Source organism: Marmota marmota, unplaced genomic scaffold, assembly GCF_001458135.2.
Source record: "Marmota marmota marmota unplaced genomic scaffold, marMar, whole genome shotgun sequence".
NCBI lineage: Eukaryota > Metazoa > Chordata > Mammalia > Rodentia > Sciuridae > Marmota > Marmota marmota.
In genome coordinates this window covers 3,404,057-3,427,087 of record NW_026000078.1, presented here as the reverse complement: position 1 = coordinate 3,427,087, position 23,031 = coordinate 3,404,057, and the positions used below count along the sequence as shown (strand labels likewise).

At 31.7% G+C, this 23,031-nt stretch overlaps 1 protein-coding gene across 5 annotated transcripts in view; it reads right to left on the bottom strand.

Moving 5' to 3' along the window:
* Rnpc3 (RNA binding region (RNP1, RRM) containing 3) overlaps positions 1–22,469 on the bottom strand; it is a 42,530-nt gene extending 20,061 nt beyond the window's left edge. For 3 of the 5 annotated variants that reach the window (XR_001505378.2, XR_007351815.1, XM_015502623.2), the window contains exons 1-14: positions 22,167–22,469; positions 20,963–21,010; positions 16,665–16,783; positions 15,410–15,493; positions 14,827–14,938; positions 14,102–14,170; positions 12,749–12,891; positions 10,439–10,564; positions 9,205–9,356; positions 6,297–6,458; positions 5,138–5,232; positions 4,994–5,052; positions 2,504–2,636; positions 1,888–1,959 (exon numbers count right to left, since the gene is read on the bottom strand). Coding sequence is in view for 2 of the 5 variants with exons in the window: in XM_015502623.2 (XP_015358109.1) it covers positions 1,900–1,959; positions 2,504–2,636; positions 4,994–5,052; positions 5,138–5,232; positions 6,297–6,458; positions 9,205–9,356; positions 10,439–10,564; positions 12,749–12,891; positions 14,102–14,170; positions 14,827–14,938; positions 15,410–15,493; positions 16,665–16,783; positions 20,963–21,010; positions 22,167–22,358 (1,554 nt within the window). In the remaining 3 variants the exon portion in view is untranslated. Of the gene's footprint in view, positions 1–17; positions 845–1,887; positions 1,960–2,503; positions 2,637–4,993; positions 5,053–5,137; positions 5,233–6,296; positions 6,459–9,204; positions 9,357–10,438; positions 10,565–12,748; positions 12,892–14,101; positions 14,171–14,826; positions 14,939–15,409; positions 15,494–16,664; positions 16,784–20,962; positions 21,011–22,166 lie in introns of those variants that run through there. The other 2 variants (XR_007351814.1, XM_015502622.2) reach the window with 2 other exon arrangements.
* Positions 22,470–23,031: the final 562 nt, after the last annotated feature.

The following is a 23,031-nucleotide window of genomic DNA, read 5'->3' as shown; positions in this document are numbered from 1 at the left end:
TGTATATATATATATATATATATATATATATATATATATATATACACACACACATATATATAAATATAAATATATAATTTTTTTTAAAGTTCCCACGGTGTTCCAATGTGCAGCCAAATTTGAGAACCACTGTGTTCCAGTGGATTTTGGACACCAACTGGTCTGGAAATCTATGTTCTTATATTTCTACCAGGATCATCTCTTTTCACTTACTGAACTACCCTAAGTCAACATTATGTTTTTTCTCTTTCCTTATTATTATTTTGTTTGTTTAGGAAAAGAAACAGGGAGAAGAAACTTCTACTGCTCTCTGTCAAAAAAGATTTCAAAAAGAAGACTTCATATGTGAGGTGCGCTACTCCTATTTGGCATTTATACAGAAATCCAGTTATTTCAATATATGTACATTAAAAAAAATTCCCATTCAAATTGGAGAGCATGTTATACAGAACACCTAAACCAGGTGTATCATAAAATAAAAAGCATGTTACTGAATTAGATTTAGGAAATACATAAACAGAAGAAAGACCACATTCTCTGTTAAAACAAATGCATACATTCTCTAAGTTGACCTGATTCACTAACTTTCCTTGGCAAAACTATACAACGTAAATGAAAGCATAGAAAATTCAACAACAAACCTGTTCAAGCTATAGAAATAATTTTAGAAATAGTTCACTTGAATAAAAGTATAGAAAAATGACTACTTAATCTGGATCAGTGGATAGGAAAGGGAAAAAATATCTCTAGGAAAAAACCAAAAAACACTGCCCCAAAAAGGATACAACAAGAAAGGATACACTTTGCATGACAGTATTACAGCAGTATTTACGCAGGAATGCTTCTAAAGAAGAACAGCAGAATGCAGTTTAATTTTTTTCTTATTTTTTCAGCATTAGATTTACAAATAAATGACTTTAAAACATACTGAAATTATTCAATTTTCCCCTAAGATACTTGACTTCTGGTTACAATAGTATAGATACTTTGAAACAAAATTCAAATATCCAAGGCATCTCAGATAGACTAAACACTGCAAATTTTTCTTATTTAGCATTTTTTCAGCTAGACCCAGTAATTTTGACCAATTTATTTCATGTCCTTCCAGTTTAAAAAGGGAGAAAATTTTTTTTTTAAAAAAGGAAAGTAATTTACTTCTGCTTATTTCTTAAGTAACAAACTTTAGAATATATAATGCCCAATTTATTATTTCTAATCATAATATTAAAATTGCTTGATCCAGAGGAAAAAAAATTCCACAAATTTTTTTTTAACATTTTATATTAATAATTAATTGTATATTCTCAGCACTGCAGAATTTTAAGAGTTGGAAAATCTTGCTTTAACTGTTTCCTGTCAGTTTCTAAGTGTGGGCTCTGGACCAAGTTGCCTTACTATTACGAGGGAACACACTACATAAATTACCAGGTGCCACCCAGAGTAACCAGCTTGTTCTGGCATGCCGGATCTTTTTAGCACTGAAGGTAGTATATACTGAGAAATCCCTCAGTCACAGGAAAACTAGGACGACTTGTCACCCACATCAGTTTTCCTGAATATGAAATTCTTGGTAGGGAGGGAGAAGCCTAGCAGACTGTTTTACCAAGCTCTCTAAGGGATTTAACATTTTAAAGGTTAAAACACGCTTCTTTATAAATAAATACTAATAGACATATACTTTATTCTTTCTCCAAACTTAATTTTTACATACAAATGAACTTTATTCTGCAGTCAATAATTCTGACGTTTTCTGGAATCAACTGTATACACAGAAATTTCCTTAAAATTCTTAAGAGGTATTATAATTATTATTCTATCAGGCTTTTACACTTCTTTAATTTTGCTTGTATAGAAAGTCTTGTCTTTTTATGTTTTCTCCACACTTACCTTTGTTAATATTTAACACTTTCTTTTCCCTTCTTTTGCATCTTGTTTGGGTCTAGCAGATCGAGCAAACTGCTAATATTTTAAAATTAAGGTTTCCTTCACAAAAATGAAAGTAATTTTTTTTCTACATAATCATCGTGGGGGGAGGGGAATAAAAATTAGCCTTTCCTTTAGTATCATTAGTTTTTATACCTGGACTTTCTACCTTTATACATTAATGACTAAAAGATGATTAACCAATGATATAGTCTGGATATTAAAATTATCAAGCAAAAATATGAATAATACTACAAGAGAATAATAATGGTATAATGAATAATGTTTTTGTGACTCCAAATGTATTTCCAGATACCCTTTGTAAGGCTTAGTAAGAAGATGTACTTTTGAGCTGTGTAAGTGAAATACTAAGTAAACTTGGCTGAAATTTAATAACCTCATGCAATAAAAGTCTAAATAAAATCATCACCTGACTCAGCTAAGAAAAGTTTAACTGTAACTGCATATTTCAAGGTAGAATGCCAGATGAGCTTTTTAAAGGGTAACATAAGAATTAATTTCAGTTATACTCTTTTCCCCAAAATTACATAGTTTTGAAATAGATTGATTTAAAGGATACAACCACCATGGGTTTTCCAAAAAGAACATATCCATTTGCTTCCTTTAAGGCTTTTGCTGCTGCTTTTTCATTTGGAAGTCCAATGAAAGCTTGTCCTTTCATGCGACCTTCTTTCATCAGGCGTATATCAAACCTAGAAGTCAAGGAAGAAAAGTAGTTTTGCTTCAAAGAATGTAAAATTATTTTGATGCAATGAATAAGAATGTGTTCAACAATTCAAAAGTTGCTATTTCAAAATAAAAATGACTATACTCTCTGATTAACACATTAGTCAGGCTTTCTAAAATTCTATTTTGTATTCTATTTTTCTACAAGTAGGTAATACAAATTTCATGATGTGTGAATCTCTATATTTTAACTCTTACACATATATTTTGGGTATTTAAAAGTTATAAAGTAACAGTAAAAGCACACACAGTTTTTGGTTGTTATTGTTTTGGAGATTAAACTCAGAGTCCTGTGCATGCTAGGTATGTTTCTATTACTTAGGTTTGCCACATATATCCCTATTTTCAAAAAGTTTCTTGCAATCAATTCAATACTTTCTGCTCAAAGTGACAACAACAAATAAACAAAAAATAAACCATACGACCAAGGATAGAAGATTAATAGGAACCAAATATAAGCAACTGAGTAATTTATTATATTATTATTATTACTATAAGAAATTATAATGCAGGGAGAGGGGAAGAATAGATATTCAGTAGATTAGATGAAGTGAAATGAAGGGAAAGGAGGGCATGCAAGAAAAGGGAAGACTGTGAAATATATCTGAAATAATTTTCTTATGTACATATACGAACATACCATAGTGAATCTCACTATGGTGTACATCCATAAGAATGGGGTCCTAATCATAAAAAGATATATTCCATGCTTGTAAAATTATAGCAAAATGGATCCTACTGCCATGTATAACTAAAAAGAACTAATAAGAGGAAAAAAAGGGAAAGAAATTATAGTATCAGGATAGAAAAAGACCTTGATTATTTTCTAGTCAAAACTATCATTTTAAAGTGATACCTAGAGAGAAGACTTTGAAAAGTTGATGGCTCAAATCACAGAGTTTATTCCTAGTACAGTGTTCTATTATTCTACAACATACTCATTTTTTCAACATTTCTGAGAGAAATCTATACTCCAAAACTACTTAGAAAAATGAGAGTATAGTTTTCCACTAAGATATGGTGTACTGGATGGGAAAAGAATACTAACATGTAAAGGTATCAATTAAAAAAATGCACTGACCTTTTTTAATCACATGGTCAGTCTCATGGGAAACAATATACTATTTTGCTACCTACAGTTTTCTCAACATAGAAATATATTTTCAGTTCAAATTCTGATTATAGACAATACTGAAAATAATGTTTACATATATACACAAACATACTTATATGAATGCATATATAATTTTTTTCCCCCTGTACAATCACGTCCTATTGACAACAACAAAGAACAGCATTTTGCATGGCCAGAAAAATAAACTTGATATCCTGATGAGACATCTGCCACTAATGAATACAGACGGAGCATGTTAAGATGTGGTCTTATCTCTGTATATCTATTGAAAAAGACATGCAGGTCAGATAAGACTTATAAAGTACTTTTTTGACTGAAAGTTAAAACAAAACTAACTTGTTATTTTAACTCCACTCAAACATTTCTCATCTTCTACTTCATTCTACTTTTTATTTATATGACAAAGAATCTTTACTTTGAAATTAACTAGTACAAAATTTTAAAAAATGAAATTATAACTCCAAATATTAGCTTTATAGTAATAATGAATCACATCCCTTTTTTTCTACTTTCACAGAATTGCTAGCTTTGACTAATACAGTTCAATTAAAAGATGAGAACTTTCTTGCCAGAGTACAAATTCTTAAAAAAAACTTTCCTGGTTACTGTATATTCTTGGATAAACCACTAAAATAATATTTTTCAAAGTGTCCTCTTTGGACCAGTAGCTTCATATCACCCAAAAGCTTTTGAGAAATGCAAACTCATGAGTCTTATTACACTCTAGAAAACCAGACTCTCTGGAGATGGGCCCAAGAAACTGCTTCACCACAATCTTCAGGTGATTATTGTGCGGTATACTAAAGCCTGAACACGTGTGCTTTAGAGCAGGGTACAGGAGCAGAATTTACCAAAAGTCCATTCCTATAAGTAAAGATATACCTGAATAAAGCCATAAATATTTGTTTATGTATCACAGCTATTTTGAAGCTAGGACTACAAAAATGATTAGCTACAGACAACATGGCCTGCAATAAAATAAAAACATTGTATTTTTTCCTGTTCGTCCATTTAAAGAAGTTTGTCAATTCCTATAATAGATGTCTAAAAGGTTACTTGTGAAAGAAAATACACCAATATATTCATTCAATCTTTATCTTTAAAAGGAAAATGGTGGCATAACAAAAAGTGTTAAATTTACAACAGAGAAAAACCAAAACATAACTTGAGGTTATGATTGCTACTTACATGATTCGTTGTGTCTCTGATGAAAAGTCAACAAAGCGCCCAAAAATAAATTTAAGATCCTGGAAATTCAATAAGAAAGAAATAAATAAGGAAGCCAGCAGGGAAAATGTAAAATAACAAAATCAATTTGTAAGTTCAACTTACCTTTTCTTGAACATGTTTAGCTAAATTCTTTACATATATTCTACAGTTTGGTTCTCCAGGTTCATAACTTCTGAAAACTGAAAGTGTTTCCATTTCTTATTTAAAGACAAGACAAAACAAAGATATAAAATTAAAATATTTTTACCAATTTTTCAAAGAAACTTATAACATGCAAATAACTATTAAACAGGTAAAATAGGCTTTATGAAAATGTTAAAGCCATAGATATTAGTAGCAATATTACTGATGGGTATATAATACAAATTAAAAATCTGAAATGATTATAAGGAAAAAATTTAAGTATTGTTTTGAAAAATCTCTGACATCTACAATAACTAAAATCTGTTTAATAAAATATTTACTATTAAAGGTCCTAAGATGAGTTACTTTATTAAAGAGTAAAGCATATCTGATATTGTTTGTATAACATTTTGATTAAAATAAATTTTCCAAACCACCAGCCACTTCCATATTCAAAAATAATTATGAAGTACTACAAAATAACAATCGTGTATTTTGGACAAATGTATTTCAGATTCCCTTTATAGTTCCCCAAGTTTACTAAGCAATCTGTTCTTCATAACTAGAAGTTATATGCAAAAATACTAGCTGGAAGTCTATCTCTCATTATTGTGGAAAAAAAATTACATGTTACAAACAGTCCAAAAACCTTATATTTTTCTGAAATGAACTAAACAGTAAAAAATCTTTTAAAAGTGAAAAACCATCACGTGAGAATATAAAATCCTAAAATATGCATTTTTAATCATCAACATTGTTTTAGAGTTGCTTTGTATGCATCTCAGATATAGTATGTTAAATCCACAACAGAGAAAAATAAATTATCAATTAACAGTTCTATATTTGTAACACATAAGACTTGTGGATATAATTATTTGTTTTACATGCCATATAAAAAAGTTTTAGGAATGAAAAGAAATATTTTTCCCAAATGAATATAAGCAGGAAACAGTATGGAAAGGAAATTTACCTATGAAGTATGGGGTTTAAAACCCAAAAGAGATAACAAACATTAATCAGATAGAAACTGATGTTTATGCTTTAAGTTATGTTTCTTGATATAAATGGATTTGTTTTGTTTCTGTGTAGTTAAAGAACTGTGAAATGGAATATAAACTGGTTTATTTCATAATATTACCTTCTTTGGAAATTCTGCCCTTTTCCAACTCCCTTCTAGAAATACATTCTGAGGGCATTTCATCAGAGTCTTCTTTAGTTTCTTCTGTGATGTTCAGATTAGGTTTGGGGAAGATTTTCCCAAATCCTATACTGGATGCATCAACTTCAGTAGCAGGTAATTCTAAGAGTTCAGCATTAATATTAGCCATTAACTATCTCTCTTTTCAATACAGTTTTCAAGTTTCTGTTCCCTATTTTAATTTAACAAATATTTTTGGCATCACTGAATTTTTTTGGTGTTTCTCAATGTTCTAGAATAGACATAGGAAAATAGGTCCAAATAGTAAATATTTTAGGCTTTGTAGGTCATATGGTTTCTATCATGACTATTTAATTTTGTTATTGTAATATGAAAACACCCATAGACAAGAGCTAAGCAGCTAAACTATTGCTTTGTATTGCTACATAGAGGTTCTGCAAAGAGGAAAAAATAAATTTAGTTTCAACGTATTCAGTCTGAGGTGCCAAAGGGGCATCTGATGAAACGTTCACTGGGTAAACAGTGTGAAATATTAATAACTGTAGGAACAAAAAGAAATTTGCAATTAAATAAATTACATAATTCTGCTAAGATAGTCACTCAGTGTTATATAATAGTTACGAAGATTATATTGTTACATCAGAACATTGTGAAACAACCTCAATCTTTTCAACAATTATAAGATTAGGATAAGTAAACTATGCTGAAATAAACACCATAACAAGGTATGTCCTTCCATTAACCTCCCCACACTACAAAGAAAAAAAGATAATTATAATCTTGATTCTTTAAGAAGAAACCCAAAATTTAAAAATTACTCATTCAAATTAAGGAAATTAAAAAATACTAAAAACTTCTTACTTTAGTTATCAACATACTGGATTTCATTAATAAAATATGAATTTTAGCATCAACAATAATTAATCTGGCACAGGGGAAAAATGTTTAGAAAGACAGGGTTAAACATTCACTAGAAACATTCTAGTTAATACTACCTAAAAAAGAAAACCTAAAATCTCTAAAATGCTTCTACTATTAATTTTTCTGCTTTGCCAATGATGTAGAATGACTGTTCCCTTTTTGTACATGTATAAGTCTTTGAGCAAATTAAACCTAAGAAAATTGTACCACATAAATATGTACAATTTTCATATCCTAGTAAAGAAAAAACAGATTAATAAATTTTTATGTTAATGAGTGACTTAATAAGATGAACTTACAAAACAAAAAATAAAAATATTGAAAAAAACAAAAATAAAGCTACCCCAAAAAATCAATGCATTCTCACTAACCATCAGACAGGAATTAAAATTCACTAGAGATTTTTCACTCACTATGTCTCTAATACCTACTAGAATTCTACCCCATAGTCACAGAAGTATTCAAATATATAAGTAAAAAAGATGTATATTTTAGTGTTTTCTGTAACAGTAAAGATTAGAAAACTCATAATATTGTATGATTAAATAATGATTGATATTACTACACTATGTTCTATTACACAGTCATGAAAAAGTATGGTACATATTTTTATGCTCTGATATAGTAAGTTATCTCCGCTAGACTGTAAATTCTAAAACACAAGAGAAAATGTCTTTGTCCAGAGTCTGTTATATAACAAACTTTCAATAAGTCACTGAGTGAAAGATGAACACTGTAAAATATGATGTGCATATTTTATTCATATTCATGTTCAAAAACAAGAATAAAAGAAAAATGTGTTTACATGTACTGACTGCTATAGTTTGGATCTACACTGATCTTAAAAGACTATGTGGTAAAGGCTTGATTAGCCCATGGCAATATTAGGAGATGGTGGAAATGTAAGGATTGGGGACTAGTGGGAAGTAGTCTCCTCACCAGGGGCTTGCTCTTGACAGGACTTATGGAACACTGGTCTATGACACTTTCTTTCTTTTTGCTTCTTGGCTGTTATGAGATGAGTGGCTTCCTTTGCATGTGTTACAAATACCATTTACTGCCTCACCATAGTCCCAAAAGCAATGAGTCTATTAACTATGGACTGAAACTTCCTAAACAGTGAGCCAAAATAAACCTTTCCTTTAAATTGATGATCTCTGATGTTGTGTTATAGCAACACAAAGCTAACACACAAGATAAAGTCTTGAAGAATGCAGAAACAAAAACATTGGTTACCTCTGCACAGTAGAACAGAGGATAGTAGGGTTTGGGAATGCTAATTTTTTAAAAAAATTTACTTTATGTTTCTGTCCTGAATCAATTTCTAATAAGCTTGTATGATTTTGGAAATATAAAGATTTAAGGTACAAAGAAATGACACTGTTAATAAAAAATTAATGTCTAAAAAAGTTGGAAAAAAACCTGTAATTTTTAATATGCTAAATTTTAACTATAAAAATAGTATCTGGTAAACAATCCTCCAAAAGTTTTGGATTAAAAAAAAATACACGCATATTCTCTCTCTCTCTTTCTCTCTCTCTCTTTCACAAACACACACACACACAAATATAGATACATGTGTAAAATCTACAACTCACAGGATAGCTACATTGTTTCCTAATAATACAATGACATTAATAAAACCATAGAACATCACATTAAACAAGCAATGAGAAGTTAAGACAACACAAAACTCTTGTATTATTAGTGTATATACCAGCCAGAAAACATAAATTTCACTCTAGATGTCATTACTAGCAAAAAAGTAATAGTGACAACCTTGCAAACTAAGTTTTATGTATATAAAACAGCTGAAAATGTATATTATTTCGTGATATTAAGGAAGCCTAGTCACATATTTTAAATAAAACTGACAAATACGAAAACAGACAAATATTATATATGAAACTTAATTCTAATGCAATAAGACTGACTTTATCATGTGAAAGAACTCAAATATTCTTACCAGAATTTTTTTCTTCACAATTCTGTTCTTTCTCTAAATCTTTCTTCAATGCAGCTGGCAGGTCCGTGGATATGTGGAATTCAATTCTTTTATTACCTACAGGTTGTGGTTGGTCAAATACATCCGAAGGTAACAGCACAGGATGTACATTGCTATTTAAAAATAACCACAGCATGAATTTGTAATTGCAAATCCCGAGAATATTATTTCATTCTCAATTTTAAAAAGTTTGATAAAACATTCAATACACTTATAAGCACTGCATAAAGTGTTTTAAATACTTCAGTAAACTCTAAGATATGCACTAATGTATTACTAAATTTCTACTTAACAGATGAGGAGATTGAGGTTAAAAGATGCTAATAATTTGCATAAAGTTACCAGGTAAATGAATGGCAGTACTTGAATTACTTGACTACTGATTTTATACACCATGGTATTTACTAATATACTCAAAAAAGTTAAATTTATATTAATGTATAAATTTTTAATGCACTATATTTTATACAGTATGCAGCAGCCCTGTGTTAACAAAGTAAATAACAGCTATAAGTGGCTGCTGATTCTTTATGAAAAACAAATATATAATAAATATCTCAATTTTATACTGAATTAGGCTTAAATAATATTTTAGATATACATGTTACATAGTTATATTATCAACATTAATTTCATCTGCTTCTTTTTACTGTTTTAATGTGGCTACTGGAAAGTTTAATGTGGCTCACATTGTTTCTGTTGTTCAGTACTGCTATAGAGATTAAAAGTATGGAATAGCAGTGTCAAGTCAGGTAGGCATCAAATTATATATCATATTATTTCTACTTAAATTGAAATAAGTGATTAAAAATGAATTCCTTTAAAAATAAAAAAAAAATTTAAAACTCCCCTCTTAACTTATAAAGTTAATTACAAGACAAATATATCTAATAGAAAAACTAAATGAAGTTAAAATTTCAATTAATATTGAGACACTAAATAGAAAAGACAAAAAGAGAACATGATGTTATAAAATGAAAGGTGGAAAATTCTGAGAACCAGGCTACTCAGTATTATTAAACAATGGTAAACTGTGAGAAAATTATGAATAGTTATGAATGTGCAAATAGGAAGCCAATGGTGAACCAAGTAAATGTGTATTAAACAAAAGCTACATTTAGGAGTAATGTGAGTTAAGCAAGTAAACAAAGTACATATGGACAGCATTCACTTTCGTAATTCTATATAAAACTACCTGTGTGAAGAAGATGAGGGTGTATTCAACATATCCTTTATTTTTCGCTTTTTTCTCACATGGCGCTGCTTTACCATCTTTGGTCTTTTGGGCTGAAAATTTGCTAGTTCCATTAGTTTGGTCATTCTATATTGGAAAAGAGGGAGTGTAAACAAGATCCTTATCTAGAAGCATAATTATTCAATACTGTTGGTGTTAAGCTTAAATTTGAATTTGGATGTATAAAAATAAATTATAACACAATTCACTTATCTAATATGGAATATATTTACATGGGATAAGAAATTCGAAGACATAAATAAAGGGATAAAAAATTTGACAGAGCTTAAATTCTAACTTTCTTTGAAAGATTTGATGGAGCTTATATTCTAACTTTCTTTGAAAGAATTAAGAATTTACTTAAAATTTATCAAATTATCTTAAAAATATTTTTCATTATAAACATTATTAGTTGTCCAAATAAAATGGTGGACTCATACCAAACAAAAGAACTGATACCTTAATACAATTTATGTAACTTTATTGATATTTTCTTGACAGATATTCAAAAGACTTTACCAAGAGAGTAAAACTATTTTGATTCATATTCAAACAGACCATAGACCAAAAAGTATTTCACTGAAAAGCATCATATGAATAAATGCTGCAAATAAACCATTATATAAGCAAGGTAAGGTAACAAGCTACCTAAGAACAGTTTTTAAATACTTCACTCAAAGTAGCTTGCAGGGTTGGGGATTTAGCTCAGTGGCAGAGCACTTGACTAGCACATGCAAGGCCCTGAGTTCAGTCCCCAGCCCTGGGGTAAGGGAGTGGGGGTGGGAGTAGCCTGCAAGTAATAATTAGGAAGTAGTATTGATACCTTGTACATAGCTTTCCTCCATTATGAGTATGAATAGCTAATATTTATACCTTACCTAAGCATTTTTGCATTTTCCATAAAGAAGGAGCTCAGAAGCCACCAGTCATAATTCTAACTCTCAGAATTTCATTTGTAAAATTTGGAAGCACAACAAATACACTCAACAAAACAGAGAGGAGGTATGGCTCAAATAGGTTTTAAATTTTTTTCCCCCAGAGAAAAATGTAAACATACGATGTAAATTTTTAAACTCTCTTAATTACACAACTTACCAAAAATTTTATGAAAAATCCAGTGATTTAAATCACATAAATTGCTCACCTGAAGTATACCAAGTCTCTAAATCAAGGTCATGCACATATATTAGATACTCAAAAAACATATGCTGAACCAATAAATATTCCTTTTTTTTAAAAGTTCTGTTACAGAGTGACAGAAAAGCATGGAAACACAGGTTACTATATGCAGTTTTGTTTTCTCTCATAAAGATGAATTAACAGCAGAAATGAATACAAGGTAACACTGCGATTCTAAACAGCAAAATGACCAACAAAAACTCAAAAATGTGAAAAATACAACACTGAACAGACTATGCAAAGAACACTTGTATATAGTATGAGAGCTAAAACAAGAAGGCAGAGAGTCACTTACAAAGTTTGCATCTTGAATATCCCCCAAAGGCCTTGTGTTTAAAAGCCTGGTTTCCAGGGTGGCCCTATTAGGCAGTAATGGAATCTTTAGGAGGTAGGGCCTAGTGAAAGGTCCTGATGTCAACCAGGGCATGCCCTTGAAGTGTACTGTGAGCTGTGATCTCTTTCTCTTTCTAGCCATAAGGCGAGTAGTTCTGCTGTGCTATGTGTGATGTGCTGCCTCATCGCATGCCTAAAATAATGAGGCCAATAAACCAGAACCTCCACAACTGGAGAGGCCAGTAAATAATTAAATAAATAAAGCCCTTTTTTAAGTTCATTATCTCAAGCACTTCATTATAATGATGTAATGCCAACAAACACAGCCACTTTATTTGACCTCATTTGATATCTCCATGTCAGATGACTTAAATAAATTTGCACCAAGCTATGCGCATCCAGATCCACAAAATACTTGAAAAATATATTATAAACTATTGATTTGGGGGCTAGCTAAAATATCAAGTAGGCAAATTCACAAACACAAATCCATAAATAATGAAGTTTCATGGTGTGCTTTTAATGCCACAATCACTCATCTAAAAAATTATGCATACTCCCCCAATATTCCCTTAGGTCCTAGTACCTATTCTCAGGTCTTAATTTATCAAACATTACATGCTAGAGGGGTGATGGCTATGAACAAATTCTAATGACTCCAAAATCTGAAGAATTATATGCAAAGTATAGGAAGAACAAAAAAGTCTTTCCCACATTCTATGCTTCTTACAATCTAAACAATTTATTCTTATTACTAACCTCTGTCGGTCCTCATCATCACTGCTTTCATATTCTGATTCTTTACTAGATAACTCCTCATCCTCATCTGGCAAAGGAGGGTCCTCAGGTGGCCGAGGAGATGTAGGTGGGAGAGGTGCATGCAATGGCATATAGTCTTCATACTAATTTAAAAAACAAAACAAAAATGCTATGGCAATCCGTGATATTTACAGAATAGACAAACCAATTTCCATGTAAATACTTGATTCTTGTTTCCCTTTACTTCATAATATTCTTTTGCATATTCAGCACAGAAACATACTCATGTGTGCTGTGGCAGACTACTAATTGATCACAAAATTTATTTTGTCTTCTTTGGCCTCTAGCTGGACCAACTTTGAAAGCCCCTCTTATAGAGTTATTGTTTGCCATGTAACCAAAAATAGGAGAAAAAAGAACTCTATCATAATTTTCCCTTCCTGATCTGCAGACTATTTGGTAATGCCCTCATCAACCTGACAAGGCACAGGGTGAAGACAACTCAGGCTTCTGAATAACTTAGAATAGAATATCTTTCTATCATAATTTTGGAATGGAAACAACGTGAACAAGAAATAACTTACTGTATTAAAAGAGTTAAGAGTAAATTTTGTTCATTAACAGCTGCTAGCACAATCTTTTTGTTTTTTTATATACCTTTATTTTGTTTATTTATTTATTTTTATGTGGTGCTGAGGATCGAACCCAGGGCCTCACACATGCCAGGCAAGCACTCTTCCACTGAGCCACAATCCCAGCCCCTGGCATAATCATAAAAACCCTATAACAAGCACTGAGTAGGTGCTAAAGCTACAAAAAAATATTATAAAGCTAACACTACATATAGCAGAAAAGCAGTCAAGCCCAATGCAAATTCTCTTCTATGGTAACATTCAAAATAATTTTGCATTATTATTATCCATAAATATATACAGTATTACATTGGAATAATTTTAAGCGTAGACATAGCTTAATGTCTAAATTACTACAAGATATGCAGGTAAATTTTAATATAGTATTAGCAACCTTTTTTTTTTGTCTTTCTCAAATGATACAACAGAGTCACAACAATGGAATTTTTAGATGTTTCTATTGTTGTGGTTATGTTGTAATGATGCAACATTGTAGGTTAAAGAATTGAACAATGCTATAAAAAATTTTGGTCTCTATTACCAAAACTTTCATATTCTGGTTTTCCTCTTTTCCTTCTCAGCTTTATTATTAATATCACATTTACTTTATATGTATTTCTTATCTTCACCATACATCAGAGGTTGACATAATACTTGTATAATTTATCCTCAATAATTTCATTCAGTAAATGAAAGTTGAAAATTCTACGTGGTTTCTTACCATGGGAGGTCGTGCAGTAATTGGTCCAAAAGGTGTAGGCAAATTCATTTTATTCATAAGATGAAGTACCTTAAAGTGGCAAGAGTTTTAAAATCATACAGTATTCACATAATGTTTCAACTCACATCCTGTATTTCATGTACTAAAAACCTTCTGTAAAAACACTACTGATTAAATGAGTGAAAAGAAAGGCCATTTCTTCTCTTTATGATCCCAAGACAAGGAAAAACAAAGCACTGATATATCTCAGGTTAGTCTTCCTAAATTTTTTTGTCATTTCTATCAATATAGTTATCCCCACTAATAAGAATGCAATGCTCTTATAATGTAAAATCTAATGTTACTCTATCAATGTTACTGATTACTGAGTTAATCAAACAGAGTACAATAATGAAAAACACATATATTTTCTACTTCAAAGAAGTATCCTATTACTGCTGAAATTACCAAGCACTTGCTGAAGGACCCACTCTTTCCTTAGGAAATTCCATACTAATGGTATATTCTAAAATAACAGAAAATTACCAGAAATGACATTTCCCAAATTAGGTTCTCTTTATTAGAATCCATTTTCAATGTAGTTAATGAATGCATTGTATATCATTGCCTGTCTAGAATTAGTCTGATTGATACTATTATACATAAGTATGAAAATCATCATGGAAAATATAGTATTGAGCTAAATAAATAAGTATTTTGAGAAAAATAAGTTTTATTTTATATACCTGTACATAGAACTTAGGTACACTTGCTAAAGCATTTACTATGTTTGCTAAGATTGTGCTTGAAGGTGGCGGGTACATATACTTGAGGCATGAATTCAGAGGAAAAGTCAACCTAAAAAAATTAAAAATAAAAAAATTGAGTGTTTATTATGTTTTAATAATTTCATATCAATAACTCACTTTAGGTAAACTGACAATATACAAAATTGTTCAAATGATACACTTAAAGTTAATTACCTTGTTCCTTAAAGATCCAAACAAGTACTTTTAAGAAGAAACTTGCCTTCTGATTGCATCACAAAAGGAAGAGACATTTTCAGAGCTTACATATAGCTCTGAACACTTTAATAGGTGCTTTTTGAACTGAATTCAGTGACAAGCACCTAGCTCTAGATGTTTATTCAGTGTATTAACATTATACATGACATGCTAAATTTATTCATTTAAAAATTTTTTTATTTGCAATATATGTATATATTGCAAATAATAAAAATTTTTTGCATTATTGTAAAATGTGTACACACACACATAGAGAGCAACAAAAGCCATAAAATCAACAAAAGAACAAACAAAAAATGCTAACCCGTGGTTTGGTGCAATTCCATTTTCTATTGTTAAACAACCAAATTCTTTCTTTTCTTTATCATCTTCCACAGTGTCATCAGACCTAGACAGAACATAGGTTGATCTTATCTTAAAATTACATACAGAAAAGAAAAAGAATTTTTTCAAACATGACATTATGAAAACAATTCAGTTATGGAAAAAAAAAAACTTTCAAGCATTTCTCAAGCAGGCATCAATGAAAAGAGAAGCAGAATTGTACTGAAAACCTTTTGTATTATTGTAAAATTGGACATTCCACGTTTTCATTTCCTTTTCACAGGAAATTTATAAATTTGGCATGATAATTCTCAAAGACCAAAAAATAAAATAAAATTTATATAGTACATAAGTGGTACTCCATTTTTTTTTTATATCTTTGTCCAATCTCACAGATGTCTAGCACTGTACTTCCTTGTCCCTCCCCCTTTAGTTTCTGATTCAGTAAGATTGAGTATTAAGGCCTAGGATTCTGTATAATTCGATATTTTAATCAAGTTTCTAGATGATTCAGTTAGTCCAGGGATTTACTTTGGGACCCACTTGTGTAAAGCAAATTTGTAAAGATTATATAACAAAGAGTCGTAACTGAGAACCAAATACTGGTCATCATTTTCAAAGGCCACACGTATTCATGACAGCTTAGTATCATTACTGAAAGGAATCTCTTCTATAAGTTGAAATACCAAATGCTCTCAAATATGAAACTTTTTGAGAGCCAACATCATATCAGAAGTGTAAAATTCCATACCTACCCTCATGTAACAGGCACACTATTAATATCACATAAAGTTATCTTCAGGCTATGTATATGAGGTATACATGAAAATACATAAACTTCATGTTGAGTCTCATCCCTAAGATAACTCATTATGTATCTGCAAATATTTCAAAATAATAATAATAAAAAAAAATCTGAAACATCTGGTGACAACCATTTTGGATAAGAAATAAACGAGCTGTAATTACCTCCTTTCCACTAAAAGTGGAATGCTTTCACCACATTTCCATCTCACTTTACATTTATTTTATCATTACTCAGGATCCCAATGCACAATTAGAAGTGAAATTAGATATTGTTTTACTATACTTGATTTAATGAAGAAATTTATCATTATGGCTTCAAATTATTTTACTTGCTAGTCTGAGAACAATGAAGTAATTACACAACTGGCTAACACACACGCACACTCCCCAACCTAAAATGGTAGGAAAACCTAAATGAATCTACGTACCTTTTCTTTTTTTCAGTGCTTGAAGTGGAACATGGAGAATGAATGCGATCTTGCTCTTTTGCAAATTCAACTACTAAAGTATGACCTAAAAGTTTCAGCTGATGAAGTCTTGTCAATGCCTTCAATTGGAAGAACAAGAGTAAAAAATTTACTATATCAAAAACTATTTGCTAAGTATCACATTAAAAAGAAAAATAAAACAAAACAAACAAAAAACTGTATACACGTTTTATTCTTGTTAAGGCTATAAACATTTACTTATTTACTTGGCTATTTCTTGTTCATTTCTAATCTCAGGCTATCTATCAAGTGTTTATTACTTTCTTAAAATTGATTTGTTAAACAACCTAATTTTTAAATTTTTTATCTGTTCTTTTTAGATATACATGACAGTAGAGTATATTTTGACATATTATACATACATGAAGTATATGTTATTCTAATTAGCATCCCATTCTTGTGATTGTACATGATGTGGAGATTGACTATGCTATATTCATATATGAACATAGGAAACACAATGGAATGAATTGCACATAACCTTCCTATGTTCAAATCTTTATTACTTATCAAAGGACTGCTTCCTATATCTGAGCAAAATAAAAAATCTACCTAACTCCAACCCTCTGCAAAGTCTTCTTATAATTAGGAAGCTATTTATTTTATCAATACTCAGGATCCCAATGCACAAATAAAAGTGAAATTAGATATTGTTATAGGAAGCTGAAAATGGCTAGAAAAAAATTTATATATATATATATATATAAAAAACAAATCTGCATGGTCCCATTCACAAATGCAACCACTTCTTAATAATGTCACAGTTATATATGAACAAAATATTTTATACTTCCTCCTTGATCCTTAACCTTACAATATTTTCTCTCCCATTCTCAGCAAAGCACCTTATATCCTTACTTTGAGGTAACTGAATAAACAAGATGAGAATTTCAGAGTCCTATCATAACTCCCTATCTAGCGTCATCTGCATCAACATATTTTCTGTCACACAAATTAACTATGCATATTTTAAATCTAAATCCAGCTGCTTGATTTGCAAACTAAATCAAACCCTCATCTATTAAAGTCTTTCTTCAGCTATTCTCTGGACATGTACAAGGGGGTGTTCTTATCTACATTATTAATTTTCTATCCTGTTGGATCTCCCACATCATACAAACATACTCCTATTTCTCCCACCCTGATTTTTTTTCTTTCTGCTATGATCCTGCTTACCATTGCTTATTCTTATTCTTGCCACTAAAATCCTTTAGAATGATCTAAACTCTCTTATCTATACCTCCTTCCATTCAGTCTCAAATCTATTCCAGTCAGGCTTATGAAATCCCCTGATACTGCCTTTCATAGACAACTAGAAATTTTGCATTACCAAGCCAATGATACTACACTTATTCTTCTCTACACTACATTTTATAAATACATACACCTTGGTAAATGGTTATTTGCTTGTTTTCAGGCATCATTTATATTATGACATATGTAAATATAAATAACATACATAAAATAATGTATATAAATATACACATTTATAATATAAATTTTTTTTTAGCTCGCTGTTTTTTATTTTATTTTACTAATCAATCTCTGACTTGTGCTTTTTCACATTCCTAATGTTAGAATGCTCCAAAACTCTATTCTTGGTCTTCCTCCCTATCTAAATACATTCTTTTGGTGGTCTAATCCAGCATTCTAAATTTAAATATCATCAATATAATGAAAATCCTGAATTTATAACTTCAGCCCAGAACTGTCCTGAATCCAGGAACAAATATCCAAATAATGAATATCTTTTCTCAAGTGTCAAACATCTCAAATTTAACATTTCAGAAATTGAACCACTTAATACTCACCCAACCTCAATGTCCTTTATCTGGAGCCTTTTCTCTTTCAGTTAAGAACACCTATCTAAAATGCCTAGGACCAGTTTTTCAGTTAAGAATAATTCCATTCTTCCAGTTAATCAGGTCAAAAATCTTAGAATTATCCTAACCACTTCTTTCCTATATTTTATATTCAAGCCTCTAAGAAATCTTGATTATTTTTACCTCCAAAATATACCCAGAATCTAACCATTGCTTTAGTGTTTCCAGTGCTACAACTGAGCAATGATCATCTAAGCAAAATCATCTTTGGACTAAATTATAATAACTTTTTAGTAAACTCTCCCATTTCTACTCTCCCCCTTCTTCAGCCTATTTTAACACAAGCAATGTGATTCTTTTAACTATAAGTCAGAGTTATGTCACTACCTTGCTTAAAATACTAGTAGAAATCATTTTTCTCAGGGTAAAATCTAAATTCCTTATATAAACTCCATAGTGAGGACACTTACTTCTCTGATTTCAAATCCAATGCTCTCCCTTTCATTTGGCGTGCTCCTGTCACAGAGGCTTCCTTGAACACAAAAGGCATGTTTATACCCTAGGACCTCTCTGTTCTAGCTGTTCCTCTGACTGGAATGCACTTCTCCCAAATACTTCTTAAACTAACTTCCTTCACTTTCTTCAAATTATCACCAAAATATGACCCAAACCATCCACACAGATTAAGTACACCTATCTAAAATGCCTAGGACCAGAAATCAGATTTTGGAATTTTTTCAGATTTGGGGAATATAATGAGATAACTTTTAGATGGGACCTAAGTCTAAACATAAAATTCATTTATGTTTTGGAAATAACTTTTACATATAGCCTAAAGGTAATTTTATACAATAATTTTAATGTGCATGCACTTTGACTGTGACCTGTTCCACGAGGTCAAGTATAGACTTTTCCACTTTGTGGCTATGTGCTGGAGCTGAAAATTTCAGATGTTGGGAGTGTTACAGATGGGGGATGCTCAATCTGCATTTCAAATTATCCCTTTCTCCTTATTGATGAGAATTTGGGTAATTTCTATTGTTTCATGGTAAAAAGTCCTTAATACACTGTGTTCGTTCCTCAGTATGTGTCATCACAGGAGCTGGTCTTCTTAACATTCTTCTTTTTGCATTTATGAAAATTTCTTTTCTAGTTATCCTACTTCCTTAACTTTTCCCTCCCAGTCTTTTCTCTGGGCTCATCTTCCAGTGGGTCATGATATCTACCGTATCTATTCACATAGTTGAAGAAATTTTCCATTGTTGACCTTGCCTTAACTCTAGACTGGTATTTTTAAATATTTACCAAATATTCCACAGAAGTAGCCCAATGACTTCTCAAAATTAATAGGTAATATATGAATTCATTACATACCTTTACAAACATATTCCTACTCCAAATTCTTATAGAAGATCCTCAGAAGCAGCACGGTCCCAATTTAAATTCTCAACCACAAAAATTTTGACTATTCTCTCTCTCTCAACCCCTACGACACAAGACCTATAAACTCAATCTTTACCAAATGTTTATGTAATTTGCCCTTTGTTTTCTTCAGATATTTATTCTTGCCTTGGCCACTAAAACATCTTTCTATTTGGTTTTCTTGTCTTCAATATTTCTCCAAATCCAATCTGAGATATAAACACCATTGTGTATTTTTCAAAGGGCTGGTTGTATTTTTAGCCAGCTCAAAAGTATCCAATGCCTTTAGAACAAACTACTAAATAAAATTCCATACCTCTCTTCTACTCAAATTTAGACTCTCTATATTTTTAAAAAATATTTATTTTTTAGTTGTAGTTGGAAGCAATACCTTTATTTTATTTATTTATTGTTTTATTTGGTGCTGAAGATTGAACCCAGGCCTCCAACGTGCTAGGCGAATGCTCTACCACTGAGCCACTACCTCAGCCCATAGACTATATTTTTCAAGTCCTCTTTCCATCTCAGGTCCTAGCTCCCACTTAAAACTTTCCATGGCATGGCTTTACTTAAAGTGTTTCCTAAATGTGGAAGGCCAGCCTCTGTTCTTAAAATCCAACTAATCATTAGAGATCTAGTTTAAAAGTCAGCTCCATCACAAATGATTCCCTGGGTTTCTACTTTTTAGTACTTAACACATCTTTCCTTGTAACATTTACAGAGATAGTTATCCATTTTACATTCTTTCAGAACTTGTTATTTTCAATTACACATATAGTTGATTTTATAGTTAGCCTACCACTTCTGAGTTCCAATAACTAAGCACTGGACAAAGTCTGCCAACTGACAACCAAATCAACCTGTTGGGTATACTCTTGGAATACAAAGTTTTCACTTCTAAAAACTAGAGTTTAATATTACTTCCCATTTTTGTACCCAAACTAAGAATAAAAAAATTATTGACAACTTTAAAAGTAAAGAAAAAAATCATACCTTTATAGCTGCTTTTTCATTAGAGAATGTAGCAAAAGCTGTATGTTTCTGAAACAGAGTAAATGTACAAATTACTTGCAATATAATTTCAGTTCCTATAAAACCACAGTAAAGAATGGGGCATTGAGACTATTTAACTGATTACTAGTTTCATTCTTTGTTTGGGTCAGACAGAAATAAAAGCTATGCAGCTTTTTCATATAAAGATGTACAACCTAGCATGTGTTATGTATACAAACAGCCAATAAACCAGAAATTTAAAAACCTATACTATACACAGAGAATCAATCTTAAACATCTAAATCTTAAATTCTAAATATGTTATATATTTATCCCGTATTTATAACAAATCCAGAGATCTTATAATTTAATCTATACAGTCTGAGGCAAAATTCAAAAGTGTTCACAAAATGCAGAAATCATTTTTCAATATGTATGTTTCATTTGAGCTTTATTTTTGTAACAAGTTTCAATGGAAGAATTCTACTTTTAAGTACATGTTGAAAATACTTTTTAAATTACCAAAAACAAACAAAAAAGCCAAAAGTAAACTAATTATCATATTAGGGATAAGTTGTCAATGTTTATTACAAGAAATTGCTTGGGTAATTAATATCACACTTACTAATTTCGCCTAATCTGAAACAAGATGACCTGAATGTATTTAAACTGAACAAAAGGCGCATTTTTATTTGTATTTGTTGGCATACATGACACTTAAGACTGATCAAAACTGGTTTTTAACTTACAGATTCTCAACCTTGGCTGCACATTATAATCATCTAAGAAGAAAACTTTAATAAAACAACTGATATCTTGCTTTATTGTGGGTCATCTTGCAAACTTAACGTCCCCACTAATATTGAAGTGAAGAAATAACCATTAAAGACACTTCTAATATATTAATAAAAAAGTGTATGAATTCCTGCGTAGGAATTTTTAAGTGTTAATATACTATTTTACCCATTCGTCTACTTTGCCTTTCTCTTTTGCCTTTTCCGCAGCGATGTGATTACTGAGACTGGAGCTAATTAAAGCTTCACTTCTAGCGCAAAGTAGTCTGACTTAAGAGGAAAGACCCGGACTCTCCCACGACAAGAGCGCCCCTTCACTCTTGGTCCCGGTATCCTTTCTTTTTGGCATTCCACGTTCCGAATCAGTACTCAAGGGCCTTCCGGGAAGAATCGGCGGAGTGCATCCTTACCAGTCGCCCCTTATCTGACAGAACGCGCACCGACTGCGCCCCGAAGTATTTCAGCAAGTCCTCTTTTTCCTCCGCGGTCAGCTCTGCCGGCAAATGCCTCACTAGAAGGGTTCTGTCGCCCCGGGGCGGGGAGAGCGACGTGGAGCTTGGGCATCCTCTCGGTATGGGCATTGGCTGCTCGGGGGCCGCCATTTCCCTTGGAGAAAAAGCAGAAGAAACACACGGAAGAAGCCTCCGTCAAAACTGCAGCATCAACAGAACCTGAGATAAAATGAGTATCTTTTCCGCTTCGCGCTAAGGATTCTGGAAACAAGGAAACACCGCGAGAGGTTGTCTCCTTCTCGCGATAATGAGCCACGGTCGCGCGGGCCCTTGGTGGTGATACTTCCCACAAACCGAAGTAGGAGGTGCTAAGGCGAAGGTAAAGTAAGAGGTTTTAAATGCCAGGTAGCTGTCGAAGGTACTATAAACAAAAACTGGCCCTGAGAAACAGAAGGATTCTTTTAAAAAGTCATAATTAAAGGAGAAACAAACATCCCCGAATCACGTAAATAAAAGTACGTGTGTACACGAAAGGGCAGAAGGACTCACCGCTGCGCGCGTGTGTGCGCGCGCGGGCGCGCGCTCTGGAGCCTTTGCTCTCTGGGCTCTTAATCCCAGCCTTGAGGAAGTGACTGTGACAGGCTCTGGAGGAGGCTAACTCTGCAGAAATATGGGGTGTGTCCTTACACTTTGGGATTGTAAAACCCAGAGGTAGCCGGTTCTGTAGTCAGATCTGTAGACACTTAGTGTCTGTGTAAATAGGAGAACTCCATGTAAGGGACAGAAAGTATTTCCTTGCATTAGCAGGAGCATACAGCCTGCC